Source organism: Sporobolomyces salmoneus (assembly GCF_050403485.1).
Source record: "Sporobolomyces salmoneus JCM6883 DNA, S_salmoneus_JCM6883_v1_ctg16, whole genome shotgun sequence".
NCBI lineage: Eukaryota > Fungi > Basidiomycota > Microbotryomycetes > Sporidiobolales > Sporidiobolaceae > Sporobolomyces > Sporobolomyces salmoneus.
Window position 1 is genome coordinate 168,183 of NW_027481147.1, and position 13,950 is coordinate 182,132.

The following is a 13,950-nucleotide window of genomic DNA, read 5'->3' on the forward strand; positions in this document are numbered from 1 at the left end:
ATCTGCCCTCTGCGCTCACACGTTCTACGGCTCGACCCGTTCTGTTCCACTAGGCAGGGAGCTCATGCTGACGACCTCGCTCGAAGCTTCAGTAGAACATGGCTGCGAGTCGCCTCGAGGCGACAGCTGTATCGCAGTCAGTGAGTGAGGAGTGCGAAAAACGAAAATGAAAACTTTTCGCACGAGAAAACTGCAGCTTGGCTCCTCTCTCTTCTTCTTCCTCAGAGTTCTCTCTCGACGTCTCGACGCCTTTCTCTGAGTGTCACTCGATATGATCGTCGGAGACTTTGACCTTCGTTGGCCCCAGGCAAGAGATTGAGAGGGGAACCGCTTTGGAGTTCTTGCGCGAGCGAACGCGCGTGCGAGCGATCGAATCGAAAGAGAGTAAGGAAAACTTGTTGGCAGTCGCGGAGAGAACGATTTCAAGGGGGTCGATAATTTGTGAGGCGAAGGAAGGAAGATCTCTAATCCGAACAACTCACTCTCCTCACAACAAGCAACCCTCGACAATGGGTGCTAGCTCAGAACGCCGTGGTAGAAAGATTAGGAGGGAAGGTGGCCATCGTACACCAGCTTGCAAGGCCTGTAAGTCCTCCTCCTCTCGTCTCCTTGGAAGTTGATCAATCCCCAATCTCGCTCGTCATTTTCCGTCCTCGGACTTCCGCAATCTATCCAAGTCAAGCTGTACGGTACTGACACACTCTCCACGATACTCTACAGGTCAACAACGAAAAGTTAAATGCAGTGGAGGAAGTCCTTGTTCAGCTTGTTGTCGTAAAGCTGCTTGGGATGGAGTTCCTCCTCCGGAGTTTTGCGAGTACGACGGAGGTTTCATCCCTGCTCGTAAACCTGGTAAGTCGTCTCTCTCGTTACCTCGTCCTTTATCGAGATGAGATCGAACGTTTACTCATTCTCTTTCGCGGAATTATTGTAGCTCCTCCTTCGAATTCTCGACAACCAGCCGGATCTCCAGACGGGTCAGAAGGAACAGATGGTAAAGGAAAGGGTAAAGCTTCGAAACCCCTACAGAAAGGGTTGGCTTGTCTCGCTTGTGAGTCTCTCGTTCTCTCCCATCTTCCCCATCTATTCGGATCTTCCCCCTTGCGTCCCTGGATTTCGACTGACGCGCTCAATGCTTTGTGTGTATAGGTAAATCACGTCGAGTACGCTGCGATGGTAGTAAACCCGCGTGTGGTTCATGTTTGAGAACGGCGAAAAGGGAAAATCGGGATCCGTGTTGCGTTTATCGAGCAGATCTCCATGTCGCTCAACAACAGCTACAGGAAGCTCGTCCACCACCTCCTACGAATCGTAAGCTCCCTCGCTTCATTCATAACCGAACTTGGGATCTCTGATCTCATTTCGATTCTCGCGCGAACGCTCAGATCAAGAAACCGAACGATTCGAGGAACCCCATACTTCTCCTCGTTCTTGCTCTTCCTCATCCTCTCACGGTTCGGCCTCACCACAACTTCAGCCCACTCTCGATTTCCCCATGAGAATCCCTGAATCTGCTTTACCTCCTCTTCCCGTCGTCGCCGTCGTCGATTCTCCCCGTTCGAGCGTTTTCCCTCCTCCCGTTCCCTCTCGCACTTCTTCAACTTCTACCTCTTTCTCGTATTCGCATCCTCCGTCTCCTTCACTCACCCACACATCGACCGATCCTTCTTCCTCCTCTTTCCCTTCTCCTGCGACCCCTTACTCGACCGTCGAAGATTTCTTACCTCCCGATCACCTCGATAATTATCCACCTCTACCTTATCCACCCTCTCACCACGATTCAATCTGGGCCGTCCCGCATCTCGCCCTCGGAGCCGCTGCCGTTTCGTCATCGTCGTCGAATCTTCACCCTTTGCAACCAGCTCCGACTTGCGAAAGTGTCGAATTCCAAACGGCGACTCATGACCTCGATTTGACTCTCACTTTACCAATGTCTCCTCCAGCGACGTTCAAGAATCTGGCGACGACTCCGGTCAAAGTCGAGCAAGGAGAATCAGCAGCAGGGATTTGGTGGACCTAAAATCATCCCTCTTTCTGGCTCTTTACATTACTCCTTTTGCACATAGTCATCAACGTTGTACCCTCTACCAGTTTATATCTGACATTCGAACGAACAACAAGTCATTGCGAAATCGCTTATCATCGTGCGAAACGAGAGCCTCGCGAGCTCGTCTCCCTTCTTCTTCTTCTTCTTTCCGTCGTATGTCCCGACTGGTCAGCCTCGTATCGTACGGTGTTACCTTCATATAGCTTCACTGACTGTACTCGAGAGCAGATCCGCGCAAATCTTCTCCCCCTCCTCCATCAACGTTCTTCTCCTTCCCTCCTTCTCCCCGCTCACAAACCCTTCATCCGATCTTACACGATGTCTTCCGCACCTTACACTACCGTCTCGACTCCTAATGCTCCTTCCGCCGTCGGCCCCTACAGGTCAGTCTCGACTTGATCTCATCTCTCTCTCCTTCTCGACGACGAGACTGATGCTGCAGTTGTTGACGACCGGCAGTCAAGCGATCAAGACTGATTCGTTGATCTTCTGCTCGGGATGCGTCCCCCTCGTTCCCGAAACGATGAAGGTAATCGATGGTGGTGTCGAGGAACAAACCGTGAGTCAACCTCAAGCCGCCGTTGTCAAGATCTCGAGATCTTGAGTGTCTCGTCAGAGCTCTGTGCCAGAGGCGAGAGAAGCTAACTCGGGAGGATGTGAAAATAGGAACAAGCTATGAAGAACTTGACGGCCGTTGTTGAAGCTGCTGGTTCGGATCTTTCGCACGTTGTCAAGACTACTGTCTTCCTTAAGAACATGGTCAGTCTCTCTCTCTGCTTGTAGTGTGAAGCGCTGAGCAGAACCTAATTGATACTTATCGATTCGTTTCGCAACAGGATGATTTCGCAAAGGTGAGTTTCTGGCATCCTTTCAATTAGAACCTCCCGGTCCGACTGAATACTGACGAGGAGACTACGCGCAGGTCAACGCTATCTACACGAAGCACTTTGGAGAGGCGAAACCTGCTCGTTCTTGCGTCGAGGTAAATCACCCTCAGCGTTCTCTCCTCCACTTCGCAAGACTGATATCTGCGTCCTCGCTTATAGGTCGCCCGTCTTCCCCTTGGAGTTCTCTTCGAGATTGAGGCTATCGCGGTCCCCAAAAAGTAAACAAAAGTCATACTATGCTCACCTGATGTTTTGCAAAACGAAAAAATGACAAAAGCTTATTTCCTCTCTTTCCCCCTCGTTGCGTCCGTTTTGTTGCAACCCCCAATTGCTATAGACCGAATCATTCGACGCCCACTCGTGGGAGTAAACTCTGAGCGTCAAGTTTCGTGTTGTAAGGGTGAAATTCCGTTCAGTTTTGACTCTTTTTTCACGCGTGGGCAAAAGCAGCTGACCTTGCGAGAGAGAACTTTCTTCTCGAGCGGGCAGCCGCGCGATGTAGGTCACGTTTTCTTCGCATTGCAACAGAAAACGTGATCTCCCTGTTTGCTCGAGCGAAACTCCCTGTTTTCCCAAACTGCCTGCGTTCTTCTTCTTTCTCCTTTGCATTCAGTACTCTTGAGCACAGAGCACACACGCCTCTACATAGATCATCTCGATGGTGAGTTCGGATCCCCTTTCTCCCCCCCACTTTTGGAAACTTGGAACCGAGCCGAACTTTGCCTCTTCCTCTCCCTCCCTTTCTCCTCCCATTTCTCTCTTTTCCCTCGATCTGCAGACCGCCACAATGATCGCACCACCATCGGCACTCTCGCATTTATCTCACCTAGACATTCCAAGAACTCCTTCACCAGGTACGTTGAACGCGCTCCTCTTCCGAACTCTCCCTCCTCCTCCTCTCAGCTGACCTCGACCCTCGTGTCGACCCTCGGGAGTAGCACATGGTACGATCAAGAATGGGGATCAAGGTTACGCTACGCCTAAATACGCTGGAAAGGGGAAACATCAACAAGCTGTCCTCGAGGTGAGTTCGAGTTCATTCAATTCGTTTCTCAGCCGTCTCTTATCGAGTTGTGCGGGGACTCCACAATCCAATCGATCTATGTATCTCTCTCTGAGGCACTCGTGGAGGCGCGCTGTTGTTGGGTGAAAGGGATGAGGGAGGGGGGAACTTGAGTTTTCGGGTTGCCGTTTTCTGACTCATCCCGCAGCGACATCACTTCAAATTGCTTCAGACAGCGTTCCCTCTTAGCTGACATATTACGTTTGACTGTCGATAGATCGTTGCGACGAACGGATTCATCCCTGAACCTCTCGTACAATCTGAAATCGCATGGTTTTACGAATCTCTCGGTATCGACGATGGTTATTTCTCCTTAACGAGCCCTCAAGAAGTCGCGGATCATGTCGAAGTAAGTCCTCGAGTCGAACCGATTCAGTTTCGGTTGCAGAGGAGGAAGAGAATCGCTGATTCCCGCTTCCTCGCGACAATAGTCTCTCTACGGAGCGAAAGTTCAAGCTCACGCTGCTCATCAAGACTACCTAGAGATCAAACTCGAGAAGGAGTCCGAGGTGAGTAGCGAAAGAACGACGAGTCGATGCAGGAAAACTGATATGGCTCTTCGTTTTTCGCGATAGAACTCGGCCGTCTACATTTTCACTTCTCCTCCCGGAGTCTCTCTCGAGAACGGCCCCAAGTACGAACAACGCATCGACGAGAAGTATCTCGACATTTCCGAATCTTCGAAGACTGCCTGGCGACTCGAATCGTACCGAGCTGCACCTGCCGATTCCTCCGCTGAACAACAAGGCGCCGTCGCTCAACAACTCCGATCTTACTTCATCTCGAAGTGCGAATTCGTCGATGCTGCTTCCTCGCTCACTCCCCAAGAACTCGAGAAACCCGGAGTCGATATTCGTAAAATCGCCGACAAGACGTTCCTCGAGAAAGCTACCGACAACACTCTCGAGATCTACCAAGAGTTGATCGACGAAGCACAGAAGAGGATGGGACCCGTCGTAGCGGCTTACGATGTCGAGAAGAGTCGAGAGAGGAGGTTGGTCATCGCGTACAAACAAGGAGGAACGAAGAGTTTCTTCTCTGCTTTGAGTGATTTGTACCACTCGTATGGATTCTACTCGACGAGGAAATACGTCGAGAACTTCAAGAATGGAGTCACGATCATCTCGCTTTACCTTCATCCTCTTCAAGGTCCTCCTTCTGAAGCTTCGATCATTCAGATCATCAAGGAAACTTCCCTCATCTGTCAGTTCAGACACACTCTCTCCTCGACTCTGCACATTCTGACTATCTTACTCGTATCGTGCAGACGTTCTTCCCAACAACCCTCTCTTCGAAGCTCACTCTCAACTCTCGGTTCAAGAAGCTGCCTACGCTTACTGCGGCTGGATCTTCGCTCAACACTTCCTCAATCGACTCGGTCCCGCGTATTCGGCCCTCAAGGATCTCCTCGACGAGAACGATACCCTCCAAGCTGGAGTTTTGAGCGATATTCGAGCAAGGTTCAGGCAGGAAACTTTCACTCGTTCATCGATTCTCGAAACTCTTCAACAGTATCCCGATATCGTGAGCTTCTCTCTTGCTGTGTCGACGAGCTTGAACTGACACGAACCCTTGTCGCTTCGCCAGATTCGACTCCTTTACATCTCGTACTCGATGACTCACTACTACTCAGTTTTCGGTAATCAACTCATGCCTACTCTTTCCTACGCTCGACTCCAAACCGCCGAAGTTCTCGACGAATCTCAACTCCGAGCTCACATAAAGAAGAACGTTATGAACAAACACGACGCTCAAATCCTCGAATCTTTCGTCACATTCAACAAAGCGATCCTTCGAACGAACTTCTTCACTCCGACCAAAGTCGCCCTCTCGTTCCGTTTGGATCCAGCTTTCTTGCCTGAACTCGAATACCCTACGAGAGCTTTCGGACTTTTCCTCGTTGTTGGAGACGGATTCCGTGGCTTCCATTTGAGGATGAAGGATGTCGCTCGTGGAGGTCTTCGAATGATCATGTCGAGGAATCGAGAAGCTTATTCGAGTGAGTCCAACGTCTCTCCCTTTCGAACCTCGATGGATCCGAGCTGACTCACCTCTCTCGCGTGATAGTCAATCAACGTAACTTGTTCGATGAAGTTTACGGACTCGCTTCGACTCAAGCGCTCAAGAACAAGGACATTCCCGAAGGAGGTTCGAAAGGAGCGATCTTGCCTGATATTGGAGCTTCTCCCGTCATCGTCTTCCAAAAGTTCGTCGACGGTATTTTCGATCTCTTACTACCTGGAAAGACCCCCGGAGTCAAGGACAAGATCGTCGATTTGTACGGAAAGGAGGAAATCGTGAGCTTCCCCTCTCGTTTCAAGCTGTTTCAGCTCGAACGCTAATGTCGCAAACTTCGTTCGACAGCTTTTCTTCGGACCTGACGAGGGAACTGCAGGGTACATGGCTTGGCTCGCCGACCACGCTCGAGCTCGAGGTGCTCCTTGGTGGAAAGCTTCTTCGACGGGAAAACCCGCCGCGACTCACGGAGGAGTTCCTCACGACGCATTTGGAATGACTTCGCTTTCCGTTCGAGGATACACTACTGGGATCTACAGGAAATTGGGATTGAGGGAAGAGGATATCGAGAAGGTTCAAACTGGTGGACCGGATGGAGATCTCGGTTCGAATGAGATTTTGCTTTCGAAAGACAAGACCACCACGAGTGAGTTTTGCACGTCTGTTTCTCTTTTCTACGCTGAAGCTAAGTCCCATCGTCTCTGCAGTCATTGACGGATCTGGAACGCTTCACGACCCCGAGGGACTCGATCGTGGAGAACTCGTTCGACTCGCGAAAGCTCGAATTATGGTCAACAACTTTGATCGTTCAAAACTCAGCAAGAACGGATACCTCATCCTCGTCGAAGATCGAGACGTCACTCTACCCAGTCAGTCAATCCTCGGTAGATTTTGGCGCTTGAACTTGAGCACTGACTTTCGCTCGGTTCTAGATGGAGAACTCGTCGCTGATGGAACCGACTTCCGCAACACTGCTCACCTTCGCTACAAGGCCGACATCCTTGTTCCTTGCGGCGGTCGTCCCGAATCCGTCAACGTCACTAACGTCAATCAACTTTGGGATGCTGAAGGAGTTCCCAACTTCAAATACGTTGTCGAAGGGTTAGTCTCTCTCTCTCTTCCCCCGCTTGAGACTCATCTCGTAGAGCGTCTCAACTGACTTTCCTCGCTCGTTTAGTGCGAATTTGTTCGTTACTCAAAACGCTCGTCTCCAACTCGAACGTCACGGCGTCGTTCTCTACCGTGATTCATCGGCAAACAAGGGAGGAGTCACGAGTTCGTCGATGGAAGTCCTCGCGGGAATGTCACTCGACGACGAACAATTCCTCGAATTGATGTGCTCGCCTCCTGGAGAAGACTCTTTCTCGGATTTCTACCTCGAATACGTCAAGAGTATTCAACAAACGAGTGAGCCCCTTCTCTCTCTCTCTGCTGTCTGTGATTCAGAACTGATGCGCTCGTTCACTCTTCTTCAGTCTCTGCGAACGCGACGGCAGAATTCGAAACTATCTGGAACGAGCACGAGCGAACTGGTCGAGCTTACACTCTGTGAGTACTCTGATGTCTCCTCTTTCCCGCTGCGATACTGACGACGTTGTCGCCAGTCTCTCCGACGATCTATCGCAAAAACTCATCAAATTGCAAAACGAAATGGAAGAATCGAGCCTTTACGACGATATCAAACTCCGTCGAGCTGGTGAGTCTATCCTTCCTCTTCTCGTCGAAAATGCTCGCAGCTGATCATCGTCGTCTCTTCACCTCTGTAGTCATGGCTCGCGCTCTCCCGAAAGTTTTGATCGAAGAAGTCGGTTTCGACACGCTGTTGTCTCGCTTGCCTTCAGCGTACGCACACTCGATCTTTTCGTCGTACGTCGCGTCGAGGTTCGTATACCGCTTCGGGATCAACTCGTCTCCGATCGAATTCCATTACTTCCTCCAATCTTTGACCTCTGAAGACGAAGCTTCAAACTAGACGACTGTAGACTTTTCCTTTTTCGTTCTTTCTCTTGTGTGGTCACTCGTATTCATTTAGCTTTACCCTCCTCCCTCCTCAAAGTCGTACTCTCATTTTTACGGACACTCGATCTCAAGTCATTGAAAAATCATCATCTCTTTCGAACGTATTTCTCTCTCCCTCTCTCCCGATTACTGGTGTCCAAGTTCTTGCGAGACAAAGTGAGCATTCCACGCAGAGCGTCGAAGCGAGAGAGCAGGAACTGGAGACGGAGCAAGAGGCAAAGAAAGAGATCGAGAGAGAGAGAAACTCACATCACTAAAAAGTAGCGGAAAAGTAGCAAAAGAGATAACAATTTCGGGGGATGCCCGACAGCGCCAACCTGGAGTGGAATGGAAGGGCCATCGCGACAGCGAGGAGGGCAAGCCCAAGAACTCGCTGTACCGGCTCTCAAAGATTAGAGTGATTGAATGAGCTCCCCAATGGGGAGCTACCAGTAATCACACTGGTAAGAACAGATACTACACTTGATCTAAGCCAAAAGGCCAGAAGGTTAAGAAAATCGATGGCAAAACCGAAGGCATATTACATCGACCAGATTTATGGGTTGCTTTTGACTTGTGCTCAACAATTTCACTACATCGAACGCCAAAATCAAGTGTGGGGTCGAAACCATTCGACTTCCAAAGCCCTTTGTCCCCGACTCGAACAATGGCTTCGAAGCGCTCTCCGACTCCTCAAACTGCACCTTCGTTCTCTCTTCCCTCTCCTCGTTCATCATCAGCACTCGTTCCATCAACAACGAACAGAACACCGACTCTTGAGTACACGAACACAAGAGCAAGAGCGCAGGGATCTCGACGAGAACAGTGCGGGTAGGAAAGCAGAGGGAACCGGAGATCACCTCGAAGGAGCGGAGCAAACGCACCTCGTAGTCCAGTCCACGCTCGCATACGACTACTGTATCGATTCCTCGGGTTCTCAGTTCCAACGACGACTTAGCAGCGAATGAACTCCGATCAACCCGACGACTGTCCACTCTCTTTCGAATCGAGATCTACCCTCTCTCTCCTCGACCTCGTACAGCTGGAGGTTCCTTGGCCTGGCGACCGAAAGTCAACCGAAAGTCAAAAGTGAAGGGGAAAATGACGGACGGAGTCGATTCATCTCGCTGTCGTTGCAGAACTCCGAGAATCTCGAATTGAGTACGTCCCGTTGCACTCCTTCCTCCCGCTCCTTCACTCTTCGTTCGTGTAGGAGGCTATCGTCATGGATCGAAGGCGTCCTACCGGGTGAAATACGATAAAAGACTTCACTGAGAAAGCACGAAAACGAAAACGACCAACTAGAGAGGCAAGATCTTCTCTTCTCAACGCCGAGAGATCTTTCCGACTGACCATTGAGAGATATTCCACCGTAACAAGGTTCATGCGAGAGACAGGAAGTAGAGCTGGGAAACGGTACCGATGTTTCAGCGGCAAGCTTCGTTCTTCTAGGGAGAGAACGGAGTAGAGTGATGGGGACGCAACGAGCAGGTACGCTCGACAGCTTTCCACCTCGCACGAGATCCTGAGCCAGGAGAAGACGCGCAATTGCGATCGCTCATCAGCGAACCTTGCGCTTGACAAGGATGGACATCGCCCGAGTCGGAGACAGATCGTGAAGAGCTTGCGTCTTGAGGTCTCTGACGAGCTCTCGGTTTTAAGAAGCAGTATTGAATCGCTACGGTAGGTCAGGACAGTTATTGTAACCAAGCAGGAACGAGACCGAGCGAGTGCACCGAAGTGGACGGCGAGTCGATTTGGAGAGCTTTCGATTCGAGAGTTTTCGATGATCCTTAGACGGTACTTCGCAGGAAGACTTTGAGTTTGGCAAGACGCAGAGTATACGACTAGACTCGAGCACAACTTGTAACAAAGGAATCGTGAGTTGAGATCCCTGTCTGAGCTCTCGTGAAAACTTGCGAAATCTCGTTGCCATACGTTCGCCACAACGAGAGCGTCTAGCGTCTCTGCTATCACCTTCTGTCTAGCAGAACAAGCCTCGGGTAGATGCTCCTCTGTAGCTGTCATTCGAACTTACGAGACTCGGAGTTGAGCGCGCCGTCCAAGAGATTTTCGAATCTCTCTTCAACTCGGCTTCAGTTGTTCTTCTTCTCCTCCAATCTTCGCCTGTTCGACCTCGACGCCTGTTGATCACTTCTGTGCTCCTGGACCCCGTCGAAGCTGTCGACGACACCTCTCACTAACCTCTCAGAGACGCCTGAACTTAGCTCGTGAAGCTCCGGATCCCCCGACGGCTCTGTTCCAATTGGTCAACGTCCATCGACGAGTCCTCGATGTGCGGTGAACCGGACTCAGGGCTCTGGATGGAGACCGCGAGGGTCGTTACCTGAGCGGTGACTCCGTTGGCAGAAGCGATTACGACGGCCGTTGATCCGAAGGATTTCGAGGCAGAGCCGGAGAAGCGTACGCGGACATGTCGGCGGAATCTTGAATCGGCTCGCCGGTACGCGTTCGTACAAATTTAGCCCATTCACTATCTTTTTTGTTCCGACTCGATCTCTGACTCAACTCTCTCTCCTCTGCTTCACTCGACTTCGCTTGACTCCACTCCAGCTCTATCACTCTTCAAGAGGCGATGTCGAACCTCCCCCAGCTCGATCAGGACTCGAAGGAGAAAACTCTCGAACCCTCTTCCGGCCGACGTCTTTCAACAAGTTCGAGCAAGATGACCGAGCAGAACGACGCGATAGTGAAACCAAACTCAGAGAGACCAGGTCCGGATCTAACGTACATTTTGAAAGGGAAGAAATTGGCCGTCGTTTTCGTCGCAATGTTGCTGTCCTTGCTTCTCGTCGCACTCGAGTGAGTTCCGCTGTTCTTTTTACGTGTACCATTACTGATTGACACTCTCTATCCTCCTCGGCCGACCCTCTCCTCAGCCAAACTATTCTCGCGACTGCCCTTCCTCGAATCGCCTCTGATTTCGACGCTTTCGATCTTCAAGGCTGGGTTTCGACCGCATTCATCCTCACACAGACTTCGTTCATCCTCATCTTCGGTCAGGTTCAGCGCATCTACCCGGCAAAGTGGTGTCTCTTGAGCTGTATCGTCGTTTTCGAAGTGGGTTCAGCGGTTTGTGGATCAGCACAAAACGTCTACGCTCTCATTGTGGGTCGAGCTATTAGTGGTGTCGGGGCGGCGGGGATCTTCGTGAGTTCATTCTATCGTCGTCGTTATCGACATCGCTCGAAATTTCCGGGAAATCAGATGTTTCGGTCGTCATCCTCGACTCTGGCGCTCGAATCTCCCGACAGAAAGGATTTGATACTGACTCTCCTCGTCTCTCTACCGCTCTACCTAGATCGCTATGCTCTCTATACTTGCGCAAGTGACGCTTCTCGAGGACAGACCGAAACTTTTTGGTGCTTTCGGTGCAGTGTTCGGTATTTCGTCCATTATCGGGTTCGTTTTCCTCCTCCTAACCCCCTCCTACCTCCATCCGGCTTGATTGAGCCTCTGATACTGACCCTCTCGTGATTCTCGTGCAGTCCTCTCGTCGGAGGAGCTCTTACGTGCGTTTCTAACTCTGCTATGAGCCAGAAACCGAGCACTGACCGAACCCTCTTCCTCTCGAGGTAACAGCCAACACGCGACATGGAGATGGGTCTTCTACATCAACATCCCGATCGGCGCTGTATCTTTCGTCGTCGTCCTGCTCCTCTTGACCGCCGCTCCCCCTCTCGGAGCCGACCTCTCGAAGCGCTCGACTCGAGATCTACTTCGACAGACTATCAGGATCGACTGGATTGGAGGAGTCCTCTCACTCGGTGCCGTTACGTCGCTAGTTCTCGCTTTGCAATGGGGAGGGAACCAGAAACCTTGGAACGACGGAGCTGTCATCGCTGTGAGTTTTGGTTTCGATCGTCTTCGTCAGAGATTCGACCTGACGGAACTCTTGTCGTTCGAGCAGTGCCTTGTCGTCGCGGGAGTCGGATTTATCGCATTTGGCTTATGGCAACGCTGGCTCGGAGACAAGGCGCTCGTTCCTCGTAAGCCTCTTCCCTTTCTTCGGTTAGAGTCGCTGTCTCAGCTCGCTGACGATTCGATCTCACAGCTGCTATCTTTAAGGACTACTCGATTTGGGCTATCTGCGTCAACTGCTTCATGGTCAGGTGTTCAGTGCGTCGCTCTGCTTCGTTTTGAACTCGACAAATACTGACAGAGTTCTCGGTTCTCGCAGATGCTCGTTCTTACCTACTACATTCCGATCTACTACCAAGCCGCACGAAACCACTCTCCCACGCAAAGTGGTCTGGATATCTTAGCATTGATGTTAGGAACTGTTGTGAGCGTGATCGTTAGTGGTCGACTCGTCGGCACTTTCGGGCGTTACTGGCACTTCCTCGTCCTTGGACCGATCCCCGGTGCGATTGGTGCCGGGCTTCTATACACCGTGAGTCTCTTCATTCATTTTTCGGTCCTTTCTTTCTCCCGAAGCTAAATCACTCGGATCAATCAGGTTGGACCAAATACAAAGAATGCGAATATCATCGGATACCAGATTCTGGCCGGCGTGGGTCTCGGGACCAGTCTCCAACAAGGTCTTTTCGCAAGTGAGCTTGATCCGAATTTTGCACCTTTTCGAGGCGGTAACTGACGCGGCTCTCCTCCTCTCTCCATCAGTGCAAGCCGAGTTCAGGGATGTTCCTCGTCTTGTCGGTACGTCTAACGTTTGCGGTCCTCTTTCTGCTTTCTCTGCTTCGCTGACTCGATCGTTTTCGAGTCTGTTTAGGGCAGGCCACCGGAGCAGCTTCCTTCAGTCAATTCTTAGGAGGAACTGTATCTTTGGCCATTGGACAAGCAGTGCTTTCCTCCGAGCTCAACAAGAATTTCCCGAAATACGCTTCGAACGTCTCTCTCCAGGTCAGTCTCACTTATTCCTTCCCTCCGCTCTACTTTTACCTCGCCACTGACTCGTCTCCTTCAACTGTAGCTCATCAAAGAGTCGCCTCTATCGATCTGGGAACTACCCGCAAACCTTCGCGAAGGAGCCGTTCTCGCCTACGTGAAATCCCTCGATATCGTCTTCGTCATCACCGTCGCTTTCTACGTCCTCGGTTCAGTCAGCGGTATCTTTGTCAAGAACCTCAACATCAAACCTCCGAAGAAGAACAAGGACGAAGAGGAGAAGGGAAAATCGAAATCGGGAGACGAAGCTCACGATCTCGAAGGAGAAACGGCTACACCGTCGATCGCCGAGACCGAAAAGAAAAAGGAATCGATTGTCGAGGCTCAAGGGGAAGTAACGAGAGCTGAGGGTGTCTAGACAGTTTTCTCTTTACTTTGTTCGTCTCGTTTCTTTCTTTCCGTCTCATTCCAGGTTGTTCTTCCTTTGCCTTTGTGTGTTTGTAGTTCTCGCGCTTCGCTCTTAGTAGATCCCCTTCATCCTCCACCGCCTACTTCTGTCGGAAAATATAGATATTCACCTCTTCGAATCGTTCGATGGACGAGCTGACGCTCTGAGCTTAGTCTCGCTCGATTCACTTCTTGCTATCATCCTGTTACTTGCTCGATAGCTCGGGGATTGAGCGTCAGACCTCGGCCAGGCTGCGAGGACGACGAGTGAGCACAGGCCAGACGAGAGGCGTTCTCCTTGTTTTCGCAAGGACTCTTCACGCTCTGCTTCGTGCTAGAGACTCCGCCATCTTCTCTCGTATGCATGGTAGATCTCTTCCGCCGCGACACAAGCTCTTTACGTGTCACAATCAACCGCCAACCTTTCAACGTCCCTTGCGGTTTGTTCTTGCCAGTCGACCATGTTTGTGCGCACTGTTGCGCTCGCGCAAGATGGCGTCACATCATCCCTCTTGCGTCTCCCCATGTCGTGTCCCCCTCACAGCATTCGAAAGGTCACCTGCCCCGAAACCACAAGTGTTTGCCGTCGGGCCTCGCGGCCTCACCGAGTTCTCACCTGCGAG

The 13,950-nt window shown here is 51.2% G+C and overlaps 4 protein-coding genes across 4 annotated transcripts; all 4 read left to right on the forward strand.

The window, feature by feature from the left end:
* Window positions 1-509: 509 nt before the first annotated feature.
* Window positions 510-2,020, forward strand: JCM6883_007229 (Zn(II)2Cys6 transcription factor domain-containing protein; the record flags this gene model as incomplete). Its single annotated transcript, XM_076631357.1, has 5 exons — window positions 510-585; window positions 721-852; window positions 935-1,051; window positions 1,150-1,311; window positions 1,386-2,020. The coding sequence occupies 5 exons, from the start codon at window positions 510-512 to the stop codon at window positions 2,018-2,020; spliced, it is 1,122 nt and encodes a 373-aa protein (XP_076488661.1).
* Window positions 2,021-2,202: 182 nt separating this feature from the next.
* Window positions 2,203-3,156, forward strand: JCM6883_007230 (RidA family protein; the record flags this gene model as incomplete). The annotated part of the gene is made up of 7 exons (XM_076631358.1): window positions 2,203-2,214; window positions 2,276-2,430; window positions 2,507-2,606; window positions 2,714-2,806; window positions 2,884-2,898; window positions 2,970-3,029; window positions 3,094-3,156. The coding sequence occupies 7 exons, from the start codon at window positions 2,203-2,205 to the stop codon at window positions 3,154-3,156; spliced, it is 498 nt and encodes a 165-aa protein (XP_076488662.1).
* Window positions 3,157-3,721: 565 nt separating this feature from the next.
* Window positions 3,722-7,985, forward strand: GDH2 (glutamate dehydrogenase (NAD(+)); the record flags this gene model as incomplete). Its single annotated transcript, XM_076631359.1, has 15 exons — window positions 3,722-3,788; window positions 3,873-3,958; window positions 4,215-4,346; window positions 4,429-4,506; window positions 4,573-5,200; window positions 5,265-5,521; window positions 5,585-5,996; window positions 6,065-6,294; window positions 6,362-6,659; window positions 6,721-6,882; window positions 6,946-7,114; window positions 7,191-7,420; window positions 7,489-7,561; window positions 7,618-7,709; window positions 7,780-7,985. The coding sequence occupies 15 exons, from the start codon at window positions 3,722-3,724 to the stop codon at window positions 7,983-7,985; spliced, it is 3,120 nt and encodes a 1,039-aa protein (XP_076488663.1).
* Window positions 7,986-10,607: 2,622 nt separating this feature from the next.
* On the forward strand, window positions 10,608-13,298 carry JCM6883_007232 (MDR family MFS transporter; the record flags this gene model as incomplete). Its single annotated transcript, XM_076631360.1, has 12 exons — window positions 10,608-10,834; window positions 10,912-11,182; window positions 11,334-11,434; window positions 11,521-11,544; window positions 11,615-11,876; window positions 11,943-12,021; window positions 12,087-12,151; window positions 12,213-12,425; window positions 12,492-12,585; window positions 12,656-12,691; window positions 12,765-12,895; window positions 12,966-13,298. The coding sequence occupies 12 exons, from the start codon at window positions 10,608-10,610 to the stop codon at window positions 13,296-13,298; spliced, it is 1,836 nt and encodes a 611-aa protein (XP_076488664.1).
* Between the last annotated feature and the right edge of the window lie 652 nt (window positions 13,299-13,950).